The sequence below is a fragment of the Cryptotermes secundus genome, unplaced genomic scaffold, assembly GCF_002891405.2.
Source record: "Cryptotermes secundus unplaced genomic scaffold, Csec_1.0 scaffold115, whole genome shotgun sequence".
Taxonomy (NCBI): domain Eukaryota; kingdom Metazoa; phylum Arthropoda; class Insecta; order Blattodea; family Kalotermitidae; genus Cryptotermes; species Cryptotermes secundus.
The window spans coordinates 637006-650887 of NW_019721516.1; the positions used below are offsets into that span (position 1 = coordinate 637006).

The following is a 13882-nucleotide window of genomic DNA, read 5'->3' on the forward strand; positions in this document are numbered from 1 at the left end:
TGGTTCGGTTATGTATATTAGCCGAAGGATAAAACTAATTTCTAGTGGAAGTAGTGTAATTGTAGATGTGACCGCATTATATTTTCCGCTTTCTTATATAAAAAAACTCCGTGGTTTACGACCGCAAGCGAACTATACCGACCGAGCGACCGCGGCTTGTCGGCGAAGTTAGTGCCAACTTTAGCGGCTAGAAGGTGTCGCGTGGTCAGCGCAACGAATTCCCAAGGCCGTTATTTTCGGTATTCTAGTAGTATCATAAAATATTGTGACATGACTCCCGAAAGCAGGAATAATGAAATCTGAGGAGACGTCCACTGCTATCCAACTGCTCGGTAAATACATTCCCGCTGCAACGAAAACGCAAGCAGCAATCTAATAGCTTCCGTTGTTATGCAACAGCGTTGTAAATACGCCTTCGCAACGATAGAGGAAGCGGTGTTTTCTGTGGATCCACCCCGAGGCTATATAACGAGGATCTCACGCAGCTAGAATTAGAAGTGGGCCGATTCCGAAACTGGCAGTTGCAGCACAGAAATGGGTCGAGTTCTGGAGATGGCAGTCGAAAGTGACTGACAAGAAATGGCAACAAAGGAATAAGACTGTGCAAAGAAGACTTCATATGTGAGACCATTATAAATCCGTTTCCAGGATACGAGTAGTGAAAACTGAGAACCCTAGTATGTGTGCAACGGTGAAATGTAAAGTGTGTATGAACAGCGGTAGCGCTGTACGTAGTTGAAGTTCCGAGATGAATGTACAAGGTGTCAATTAATCCAATCATCCAATCCAAACCCCGTCTATAAGTCATGTACAACCTCCTAAATCGTGACAATATATATTTCTTCTTTCATTAGTTACTGCCTTATTGTCGAGTGGTCCAACGTCACCTTGGCACTGTGAGATCTCTGCTTGCGGTCTCCAGACATGGAGGACAGCCGCGAACCAGTCGCGGACAGCCGACGGGTGGGTCTCCATGTTGGGCGTGGGTATAACAAATACTCGCCATAAGACGGCAGCTGGTACGAAATGTCACAAATGTCCACAGACTTGTAACAGTGTTCAGTAAATGAAATTGNTAAACCCCGTCTATAAGTCACGCACAACCTCCTAAATCGTGACAATATATATTTCTTTTTCATTAGTTACGGCCTTATTGTCGAGTGGTCCAACGTCACCTTGGCACTGTGAGATCTCTGCTTGCGGTCTCCAGACATGGAGGACAGCCGCGAACCAGTCGCGGACAGCCGACGGGTGGGTCTCCATGTTGGGCGTGGGTATAACAAATACTCGCCATAAGACGGCAGCAGGTACGAAATGTCACAAATGTCCACAGACTTGTAACAGTGTTCAGTAAATGAAATTGATACAAACACGAACATGGGAACAGATGGAGGATAATACTCAAACTGATATCTGAGGATTGCGATGTGAAGATAGGAACTGGATTCAACAGACTCGCAAGAGGCTCCAATGGCGGGATTTTGCGAACACAGTAAATAAACCTTCGAGTTCGTTAAAATAGTGATATTTCTTGGCAAGATGACTATTAGCTTTTCAAGAAATACCCTGTACGCTTATCATGGAGTTAGCACGTTGCAAGATTTGAGGTTCTCACAGCGGTGGTTATGAAGAGTTTATATCTTCAAGAATAATTCCATTTCATGCTGGTTTCTTGCTTGGTTCACTCTTCAACCTTCAAGATGGAGGCGACTTGTTCCTCCGAAACATAAGTTGATTTTCAACGGGACCACAAGGCGTTATATCCCTGAAGGCATAACTCTTAGTTATTGTTGATATTATTATGATTCTAGAGCCCTTTGTTGGACCTTGGCCTCATTTTTTTCAGTTTCTTGATCCTATACAGCAGGTAGAACTACTTAGACGGGGGATCAGCCAGTCGCAAGGCCTCCACCTACACATAAGACAACATAGACACAGAATAAACGCATACACAGACATCCATGCCTCGATTGGGATTCGAATCCACGACCCCAGCTTCCGAGAGAGCGAACACAGTTCATGCCTTAGACCGTGCGGCCACTGTGATCGGCATAACTCTTAGTTAGTCAGTTATTTAGTGAGTTCTTCAATTAGTACACAGCTTGCTAGCTATATCAGTCACCCACATTATTATTTGCTATACATTACCCTGCACAGTATGAAGATCATTAGCTGGTGGCAGAGATAGATCGAAAGTACATTCTCAATAACTGGCAACATAAATCTGAGACAGATGTAACAACCTGGTGGCGCGTGTTCCGCTTTAATTTTACTACTGAACTGAGGGGCACCTACGGATATTTTTCTCGCAATGATAACGAGCAACTATCTATTAAAATTCCAGCTAGAGCTCGCAACTGCAGAACTGTCAAGGAAACCAAAACAGTCATGTATTACCACATCAGAAGATGACATTTTGTAGACGACTGCATAAACCCTTTCTTCAGCGAACCGTTCCCTGATCTTGACAACTACAGGGGGGACAAAAGGAAAGCTAAAGTAAGAATCAAGCAAAAACAAGGTAGCATGAGAGAGAGGGTTAGCAAATGACATTTCAAACAAATGGCTGCCACACATGCGAAGGACACAGTCAGCTGTGTGTTATAATCTATGCAGGGGTTTAGTATTTATGAGGGAGGGGGGCCATGTCACCACGTGTCCCTGCTGAAGAGAATTATGACATCGAAACCGAGACTAAACATTAAAGAGCAACCCTCACTATCATCCATATCAAACATGACAGGAGTTCACAGCAGGTTTGCCAACCATTGTTATGAAAAGCTCTATATTAAAAGCAATTTACTGTGTTAATAAGTCATCATTCAACTTAATGACACCAAGCTGGTTACTTCAAGCGGTAAGGCTCCTAACTTTTATTCATAAAGTGTCCGGTTCGAATCTTGAGCGGGACATTGACTATCTTGAGGCCTTTCGTAGTTATCCTCAGATACTTCAAGAAAATGTTCTTAACTTAAATAGGTCACGTTATCTTCTTTTCAAACCTTCCAAAGTTCATTATTATCATCCGAACATTCGAAGCTACAATGTCTGAGCTACTGCCAGCATCTTTAAACAAACTACAAATAAATAAACTAGAGGTCTCACAATTCTTCTTCCATAGAAACTAGTGATATGGGGTTTGAGATTAAGAAAGCCTAAGTTCTTGCGTAAGTTTATTATTATTGTTATTATTATCAATGTCCTTGATTGTTTTTATGGGGAATCTCTTATATCCAACGAACCTAAGTTTGTGTTTACACTATGAGAGAGAGGTCGGAGAAACAAAATACGATCAGCAAACTTCAAACCTATTGCGTCGTTGTTAAAATATTATTAACATTACGAACACATGTCAAGCTTTACTTTCTTATGCATAAGAACTATTATACGGGAAACAGTAGTGCATCCAAAAAAAAATGGTAAGTTATAATTCAGACATTGAATGGTATGCACATTTTATACCCTGTAGTACACGAATGTGCTATGGTCACTTATTAAAGCCGCATATAATTAGAGACGGGCGCGCGGTAACGTAGTTGGTTGAGGCACTATGCTACAAGCCGGAAGGTCGTGGGTTAGATTCCCGATGAGATTATTGAAATTTTTCAATTTATATAATCCTTTCAGCCGCACTATGCCCCTGGGGTTGACTCAGAAATGAGTACCTGGAAACTTTTTAGGGGATAAAGAGCGGCCGACGCGGAAGGCTGACAACCTTACCGCNGATGAGATTATTGAAATTTTTCAATTTATATAATCCTTTCAGCCGCACTATGCCCCTGGGGTCGACTCAGTCTCTAACAGAAATGAGCACCTGGAAACTTTTTAGGGGATAAAGAGCGGCCGACGCGGAAGGCTGACAACCTTACCGCCATCTGTGAGCCGATTGTCTAGAGAAAATGTGGGAGCTTCGACCTCTCACAATTCTACGGGCCTTCACGGCCTGTTAGGGATAGCTTTAGCTTTATATATATATATAAAAATAGAAACGTCTAGAAATTCAAATGCATCTCAACGTCTGAGAATGCCGATCATAGTTTTGCATATCGTGTCCCAATTGATTTATAGAGTTATTTCATGTATTTCAGTAGATCCATAAGTATCTTCAGTCAATGTGAAAAACTGATAGCATTCTATCTGCCCGGGTTTGTTGTGCAGTAATAAATCAACCACTGTCACATTCCTTTAAAAAAGTCACAAGAAGACAGCTCCGCTCTGCTTGTGCTTTTCAGTCTAATACGAATTGCATGCTCATATATCTAGTGCGCCCTCCTAATGCACCTACTGATATGAGTAACGTTTCTTGGTAACCAAGATGGATCGTTTACTTTGTCTCTGTAGAATTTTACAACTCCTTTAAAAGCTGGTTTTGTACATAAATTTCGGCTTAAGAAGATATTAATTCATTGATATTTAAATGACAATTTATGCGTACTTAATCTCGTCCAATACCTACAGACAATAAATACTGTAACGGACGAAGAATAGTCGCTGCAAGAAGAGTAGCCGAAACAACAGGAGACACTGCAAGCACAGCTACGGGACGGAAAAGGAACGGGGGTGCACCGTTAGGCTATTCGAGACGAACAGCCTTAAGGAGGGGGCAGTGTGACATGTTGAGCTATGGATGACGCCCCTCCCCCCCGCCAGGCGTGATGCGCCGAGCGAAGCCGAAGTGAGCCCCCCCCAAAAAAAAAATAAGACAGAGCGACACAACAAATAAATTTATATACCTGGGGAAGTCATAATGTTTTAATTATCGCCATGAGAAAATCACAGTACCAAAATTTTGTTCTACAGAGGAGATAGCCCATTTCATGAGCTTGCCGAAAAGTCAAAATTTCCCGTGCCAAGCTCACAGAGGGAGCCACTGGAGGGACAGAAGCAAAATGGCGACGTTGGTTCAGAAAGTGGAGGCTCGCGCTGTGATATGGTTCCTGCATTTGCAAGGGAGGTCTGCCAGGGTAATCCATGCCCAGATGACCGCTGTGTATCAGAAAGGTGTACCATCATATGGCACAGAGGTCAGGTTGAAGAGGCGATTTCCTTGTGGACAGACAAACCTCAAAGATGAATCTCGAAGTGGAAGACCATCTCTCAATGAAGAAACGGGACTTGCAGGAGTCAAATCTGAACATTCCCGTTAATATGACAGAATGTTTTAAGTTAACTGACTTTTGGGGCACACTGTATTCGTAGTATGAATTAAAACAGATGATAAAATCTACCAGTGAACGTATAGCTAAGAACATGTAGAAGGAAGAAGAGAACAGGTCAGAAAAGAATATACAGAAAAGAGGAGAGGAAGGAGAATAAGGATAAGAGAAGAAAAACGGGCCGTGTCATAGCTCAGGCGGTGATTCGCCGGCTTCCGAACGCTGTGGTCCCGCGTTAGAGCCCGGGTCAGGTCATGTAGGATTTGTGGTGGATAAGTACCACTGGGGCAGGTTTTCTCCGAGTACTTCGGTTTCCCCTGCCAATCTGCATTCCACCAGTTGCTCCACAATCACCCTCACCTATCATCTGGAGCTGGTACAATAGGCCAAACAGTGGACGCAGTGCCCAGTGGGCTCACTCACTCACCCCATCAGAAAAATAAAAAAAATAGAGAGAAGGAAAAATCCAATTGAGACTCGAAAGAGAGATAAAGAGAGATAGAGAGAGAGGTTTAAAACAAGAAATGTTAGGAAAATCAAGGTCAGGAATTTTACTAATGACATTTCTGGACGAGGATAAGCCTGTAGGATCGTTCTCAGTAAGAGAAACCTTTACAACGGAGATATTTCTTGCAGCTGAAAATTATTTTCTGGAATAGTTTCAGTAAGTGACAAACAATATAAGCACAATGAAGCAACTTGAATGGGTCGTAAATCGGCAACACGGCAATAGCTGAAACAGTAAACAAAATAAAAGTTCGCTCAAAAAGATAAGTCACATCCTACAATCTGATATGTAAAGTAAAAAAAGTAAAGCTATCCCTGTAACAGGCCGTGAAGGCCCATAGGGTTGTGAGAAGTTGAGGTCCCCACATTTTCCAGACAATCGTCAAATAGATGGCGGCAAGTTTGCCAGCCTTACGCGCCGGCCGCCCTTTATCCTGAAGAACATCCCAAGAATATTCCTCGTATTCATTTTTGTTAGAGGCTGAGTCGACCCCAAGGCCATCTGATATGAACAAAATACCCTAGACCACCCAAAGTTGCAAGATGTAGTAGTCTTCTTAAATTTTGTAGCGCTGGGTCTGGGAACGAAAATAAGTTTTAAAAATAAAAGAGAATTCATATCACGTTTCCGGAAAGGAATTGCATTTTAAATTACACCTCTAGACTGTGCTTCTATTTCACACGCGGTCCCTCTAGTTAATATAAATTTGCAGCCGCAAGAAGCACAGAATTCATGTAGATATGAAAATAATCTCGCAGAGAAGTGGAATATTGAAGATATCCGTGGTCCGGTCGGAGCCCGACCTAATGAAGACCTGTTTTCATGCAAGAAGTGTACTGTAGGTCCAATAACTTAAAATTATATGCCCACAAGTAAGATTTGAGGTCATCACGGCGGTGACTATGAAGAATGTCGTCTTCTGGGATGTGGCGCCGTGTAGATTATTTTGTTAACCGACGTTTTGGAGGAATTTATTGTCTGCAGGGCGAGCGATGAACCAGCGTGAGCAGGTGGAGGCGATACGTTCCTCCGAAACGTCGGTTAACAAAATATCCACATGGCGCCATATCCCAGAAGACGGTACTTTTACATGCCCACACATTCACACATTCACACATGCCCACCGACCTCCAAGTTCATATTTCTGAACTTAAAGTCAACCTGTTTCATACAGAAAATTGTATACAATTCATCATACGGCTTCCACTCATAAACCCCTGAAAGGGGTAATAAATAATCGTAGTGAGAATAAGAAAAGTAACGTGAGCAGTCTCTAAGGCCCCACGCTGCTATAATAATAATAATAATTAATTTCAATTATTTACGTGCCGAGTCAACAGCCACAAGGCCAATTACAGACAGCACAGTGTAGATACAAGAAAATACATTATGGACAGACACAACATAAAGTCAAAGTAAAATTACAGGCAAGAACTGGAGGAAAACACATTAATGTAGAGAAGTAAACAAATAATAATAATAATAATTCAATTCAATTCAATTCTTTATTATTAATGTGCCGAGTCAACAGCCGCAAGGCCAATTACAGACTCAGCACAGTGTAGATGACTGAATTACATTACATACAAACTTATTAAAAGTCAAATACAAATTACAGTTAAGTAATTGGAAGAAATAATAATAATAAAAGTAAAAGTAAACAAACAAATAAGTGATAATTATAACAGTAATAATAATTCCATTATCATTAAACTAAGTGCTATTACGAATAGAGGAATGAAACATTAATATTTAATTAAGAGTTGAATAGTATAGATTTTCTGAGGAAAATTACGTAATTCATTTTGCTTTACTGAACATGCAAATAATAAAAATACTAACAGTTATACTGTATTTAAAATTTGTTTGGGTAGAACATTCCTGGCTCCGAATACGTCAACCTCCCTGCAGACAACATTAGCAGCTGCTGCGCATCTAGCAGAGGGACAATTCTTAAATAAAGGGCAAACATTGAACAATGCAAAATCTCTGATATACCGAGCAGGAACTCGGAGACCAACAATTTCCAGGACAGAAGGGCAGAATTTAGAGCCAAAATAAACTTGAATAAGAAAGAGAGCATCAAGGCGATGTCTCCTAGTACATAAAGTATGTAATTTTAACTCCTCAAGAGCAAGAGAATAATTGTAGTGAACTTTAGGAAAGAAACGTTTAAAACATAGGGCCGCAAACCTCTGCTGGATGCGTTCCAGCTTGTTGAATAATAATAATAATAATAATAATAAAGGCTCCTATGGAGGCGGGTTAGAATACCCCCACTGTAGCCCTGCGAGTCGTAGAAGGCAAAGGAAAGGCTTCGCTGCCTGGTGGCAATGGACAACCCTGTCACTAAGGAATACAAAAAGAGACACCTGGTCGTCCAGGTTGTGAGTTGGACGCAAGGCTGACGATCTTCTAAGGAAGGTTGTTGTTCGAAAGAGGCTGTTTTGCCAATGAAGAAGATTAAGAATAATCCACCAATCAGGAAGCCGGGTCACTAGTTGGCCCATTTCGGCCTCATTCGGCTATTCAACAGTCTTCCTGTGTTCCTTGTTCTTTGGGATTTCTGACCTATAGGCTTACAATGCTTGGTCGCACGTCCTAGTTACGTGTTCAATGGAAAGATGTAGCAGTAGTAGGTAATGGGAGTAAACTCCGGGCAGCAGTGAAAACGGTCTCTATGTTTCAGTCGGTACTGCAATCTCGACTTTTGCCGCGAACAAATTTATTTTTTTTTCCACAGTGTGCATATTCAGTAAAATAGCATTTTAATATATAAAAGACTGGCTCAATTTGCGACACCCTCTATCCGCTAAAGTTGGCTCTAACTTCGCCGACAAGAGGCGGTCGGTCGGTAGGTATAGTTCGCTTGCCGACTAAAGCCATGGAGGTTTCTGTTTTGTTTAAGGCTGGCTCAATAGAAGAGTGATCTGTGAGACCTGCTGAACAAGACGGGAAGTACAGATATCAGCCAGACATTGTTAGTTTATAAATTTTATAATCTTAGTATAAATGCCACTGCCTCTTTGGTCTAGTGGTCAGAGTTCCTGGTTACAGATCCAGAGGTCTGGGTTCGATTCCCGGCGCTACCAGATTTTCTGAGAAGTAGTGCGCCTGGAACGAGGTCCGCTCAGCGTCGTAAGGATAATTGGGGAGCTATTTCAAGGAAATAGCGGCTCCGGTCTAGAAAACGGAAATTAACGGCCGTGGGGATTTGTTGCGCTGACCATGCGACACCCTCCATCCGCTAAAGTAGGCACGACCATGCGACACCCTCCATCCGCTAAAGTAGTCACTAACTTCGTTGACAAGCGGCGGTCGCTCGGTCGGTATAGTTCGCTTGAGGACTAAAACCACGGAGTTTGTTTTGTTTGTAGCATAAATGCAGCCCCGTATTTTCAAAGCTTTTCAAGTTATTAATCCTAAATATTTTATTGCTTGTTTTTAACGATTTCCTACTGTAATTTCAACAAGGGGTATACTAAATTTTAGTTGTTTCGGAAGTCAGTTTCTTTGCATTACGTCGACAAACTGACTCGACCTGGCTTTATATTTCGAAATTTTATGCAATATGGGTCCTATATTTAATTCCCTTAATATGTTTTAATCTCTTTTATTATTCGTCCAAGTGTTTTTCGCTGCTCGTTTCATAAATTTCACAGCTGTAATTCGAGTTTATCGTCTGCTTTCATTGTCCACTATTCATTCCCATATAAAACTGCTAGTAAAGCTGAGGTATAAAAAAACCTTTATTCTAGCATTCCTGGATTTCTTATGGCTTAAAAATTGTAAAGATTAGGCCTATTACATTTTACTTCTTGTAGATTCTCGACTGTGAAATATAATTTAGTTTTATTTTTTACGGAGAACGTCATCCAATATTTGCATATTAACTGACTAAATTTAAAAGCTTTTCAATGAAGAAATTTGTTTTTCGAGTTTGGCGTCAAAACAACACAACTGCAAAGAGGAGGGCATATACACGTAAATATGTATTTCCTGATATTTTATTCTTTTTATTTCCTCCATTTCCTCACCTGAAATTAGAGTGTAGGCCTGTAAGTTGGTGACAGTGCGAGCCCTTGCTGCACCACAGCTAATGAACGTGGGCACAGATAACGCTAAGTTAAATACAATTTTTATTAGACGTGGAATATTCTGGTCTCTGAATACATATATCGAGTAGGTTCAATATGTTCTCTGTGTGCCAGCAAACACAGTAATGTGATCCTAATTCCTGTTCTCTTTCTCTTTTCTATGAATTATCTAAAAAACAAAATTCTGAGTCTCTAGATGGAAGAAATTTTCTAAAACAGTTTTTGGCTTCAGATAATAAACTGTTAGGAACATTTTTCTATCTTTTATTTTTAAAGAAGTTGAGTATATTGTGGCATGACGCCTGAAAGCCGGTATAGTTCATTGCTAGGTAACGGCTCGGTAAACATGTTCCCGTAGAAGAGAACGCGCGCAACAATAGAAGAGCGGTGTTTTCTGTGGTTCGCATTACGCTCGTTGCTATATGACGGTGCGGAACCCACATATCTGCAGCAGTGAATCAATATGCGACAATAGAGAAAGCGGTGTTTTCTGTGGAGGCCGCCCTGCGGCTATATAACGAGGATATCAGGCAGCCGAGAGATAGAACTGAGCCAGTCTCTTGAGACGGAAGTCGAAGATGTCTGAGAAAAGAAATTGCAAGAAAGGAATTAGGCTGTACAAAGACGACTTCATATGTGTTGCAGTTAGAGTAAGACTGGTTTAACTACTATGTTGAAATCCGTTGCCAGGATACGACTAGTGAAGATTGAGGACACTGGTATGTGTGTGTGTGTGTGTAATGGCAAACTGTAAAGTCTGTGTATCAGCTATAGCACTGTATTACTTGTTAAGAGTTGAATGTATAAGTACAATACATCCAATCATCCAATCCAAAACCTGTCTATAAATCACGCACACACCCAGAACGTGACAATATACTGTGAGTAGGCTTGTTCCTCCACATTTTTTTTTCTCTATAAATCATCCTACACGAAATAAGAAAACGGAAGGCTAATTGGATGGGGCATATCTTACGCAGTAACTGCCTTCTAAAGGAAGTTATTGAAGGAAAGATAGAGGGGCGGATAGAAGTGACAAGAAGACATAAGAAGATGCTGGATGACCTTGGGGACAGAAGAGGATATTCTCATTTGAAGGAGAAAGCTCTAGATCGCATTAAGTGGAGGAATTGTTTTGGAAGAGACTGTGGACCTGTCGTCTTGACAGATTACTGATGAATGAATGAAATCAGACGTATCATGTCCAGTAGTTACGTAGACCTAGACACACCACTGCTTCGCTTCAAATGAATCTTATCTCAGTGGTCATTACGGAAAACACATTCCATCTCTTCACCATAATCAACTCCTCACCCCCCCCCTTTTCAGTCAACTTGAATGAGACGAGACAAGAAATGAAGCAATGAAGAGAGAAAATTTGATTAAGCCGATCAAAGCAGCCTCATGGTAAATGGCGCGTAAGACAGTTCGATCATCACGGTCGCGGGTGCGACACCTTCTCAGGGCATACACGTATTCCATTCCCGTTTGTGTTGTTTTGTACTGTGCAGATAAACCGATCCCACATCAAGAGCATCCTACCAATCACTGAATGATTCACTGCTCTCTGAATTAATTCTCTGTCGGAACAGGTCAGGCGTCCCAATCCGCAAAAACTTGAAAAGAAGAAAACAGAACTCACCTCTGACTTCCCTTTGGACACGCAATTGGCAACATTGCTTGGTTCTAAGCTCAACGAGTCCCGCTGAAACAGACAGAAGAAAATATATTAAACCAAGAGAATGTGATGAACAACTTTCAGCAGCACAATTGATACAGCGAGGTATAAGAGAATAGGGCAGGGAATATAAGATTCTTTGCGCTGACCACGTAACACCCTCTATCTGCAAAAGTTGGCACTAACTTCGTCAACAGGCTGCCGTCGCTCGATCGGTATAGTTCGCTTGCGGACTACAGGCCATGGAGTTTGTTTTTGTTTTATATGTAGCGAAGTTCGATTTGTGCTTCATGTAAAGTAGAAATTATACCGCACTGATACGAACCAACGGAATAACGTTCATCCTATCCACCATAACAAATTACAGCGGAATCGGGCAAGTAGTTAGGGAGATGAAACATGGATACGGGCATTAATCCCAGTTATGTTTCGAATTTATGTATCAGTCTAATTTTGCGTATATTAAATCCGTATATAGCGGGATAAGACGTCAAACTTTCATGGCCTGGGTTACCTGATCTGAACAATCCCTAACAGTTTAAAACCCGAATAAATTTCCGAATAAAAAGATACGTACACTTTAAATATTGGGAAATCTAATCACAATATGTGACAACAGTAAGTACAATTTTAATGCAAACTTTATAACTTGACAACATAGGAAATCAAGAATTTTGCAAATAGTTATGTTAAGATAAACAGTTTGAACACGTTTCAACAGAACTAGTTAGCATTTATAACTGAATAGAAATGCAAACGGGCAGACGGGAAACTGTAACGTAACTTTTCATTAAATTCGCAATTTCCAACTGGAATACAGTGCGTCTATGAATGCTGTTTCCGTTGCCGGAGATCGGTACATAAACGCAAAATCCAGTACTGAGGAATACAACAAAAGTATATATAACTACTTGCATGCAGAAACAACCAAGCAAGATGTTGTAGGGGTAGGGGTCTAGGCTTTTATGCGGGATGTTATGAACTCGAGTATAATTCTCTATAGGTGAATGTTGGAATAATAAACAGGTCATGACCGCCTCCTTCCAGATATTTACCTCATCATAATTTATTAACATTTTCCTGTTTTATTCAATGGCATGAAAAACGTCGAGTAACCAAATGATCTGGCTGTGCCACAGCTCAGGCGGCTCGTTGCCGGCTTCCCACCGCGGCCCGGGTTCGAGAACAAGTGCGGTGGACAAAGTAGCGCTAAGGCAGGTTTTCTCTGAGTATTTCGGTTTCCCCCGCCAATTCTCATTCCAACTGCTCAAAACTCATCACCTATCATCCGGGGTTGGTCCAATTGACCATTTAGTGGCCGACGTGTGGACTCAGTCTCAACGCCCCCTCCAAGAAACTTAACTAATACAAAAAAAAACCTAACCAAATGGCCAATCAATCAATCAATCAGTGTTAGTTTCTCAAAGACTGTGTTTCGTTTCGTTTCCTTTGTAAGACTTCCGCAATTATGTTATTGTTTCCGTTTCAAAAACGGAAATAAACATGTAGTAAGAATGTACAGAAACATATTAGGAAAATTAGCAATGTATTTATAAACCCAAAGGCAAAAGAAACACAGATCGTCCCAGAAAGAGACAGAAAGAGCAGCTGTTTGGAAAAGTGCTGATGTAATACAGCTCGTAAGCCTAACAATTCAGTTAGTTCGGTAAGAACAGAAAATCTACACATCAAATATGACTACGTTTAAAATTCCTTGAATATGAGGAAAGAAAGAAAGAAAGAAAACAACATATCAAAAACTGCAAATACAATAAAATTAGGGAGGAATGCGATAACTGCTTCTTTTTCAACAGGTTTTAAAATATTTTCACGCTCCCCAAATCTTTCATTAAAACAGAAGACAACGAGAGTTAGAAACCAGAATACAGACTTCACCTACAAGCAGAAGGCGGCCATGTGAACACAATTATGCAACAGAAAGAACGGAGCGCTAACAGAATTATGACGGACTGTCTGCTCATCTGGCCGGACACTAATGAAGTAATTGCCACAAATTATTCACATCCATTCCACTATGGAAGAGCGATTACACGGGCTGAGAGAGGAGATACATGAGAAAACTGCAACTCTTTTTTTGCAACAACAGTGTCAACATCGTTACGAATCTACTATACACAAATCCATACACAGGATTTGTAGTTGCACTGGGAAATGAGTTGCAAATTAACAGTAACTGAAGTTTATGTGTGTGGTGGCCGCCAATTCATCTGTGAAAATAAACACAGACAGAACTGCCACAGAAGAGGGTACATTGTTTTATTTAAATCAAACATGAGAGATGTCAGGTCAGAAAAACAACTGGCGTAATTCGCTACTTTAAACTAAAAACATAAACAGTGTGATCAATTATACACAAAATTCGTCATATAATACATCAGGTCTCAACACACTGAGGCTTTTAGAGCGGTGTCTTCTGGTGATA

The 13882-nt window shown here is 40.9% G+C and overlaps 1 protein-coding gene across 1 annotated transcript in view; it reads right to left on the reverse strand.

Moving 5' to 3' along the window:
• The window catches only part of LOC111875426 (semaphorin-2A), a gene marked incomplete at its 5' end in the record, with an annotated part of 143794 nt that extends 132328 nt beyond the window's left edge, over nucleotides 1–11466 (reverse strand). The window contains 1 exon segment of the mRNA XM_023871670.2: nucleotides 11404–11466. Coding sequence (XP_023727438.2) covers nucleotides 11404–11466 — 63 coding nt within the window.
• Between the last annotated feature and the right edge of the window lie 2416 nt (nucleotides 11467–13882).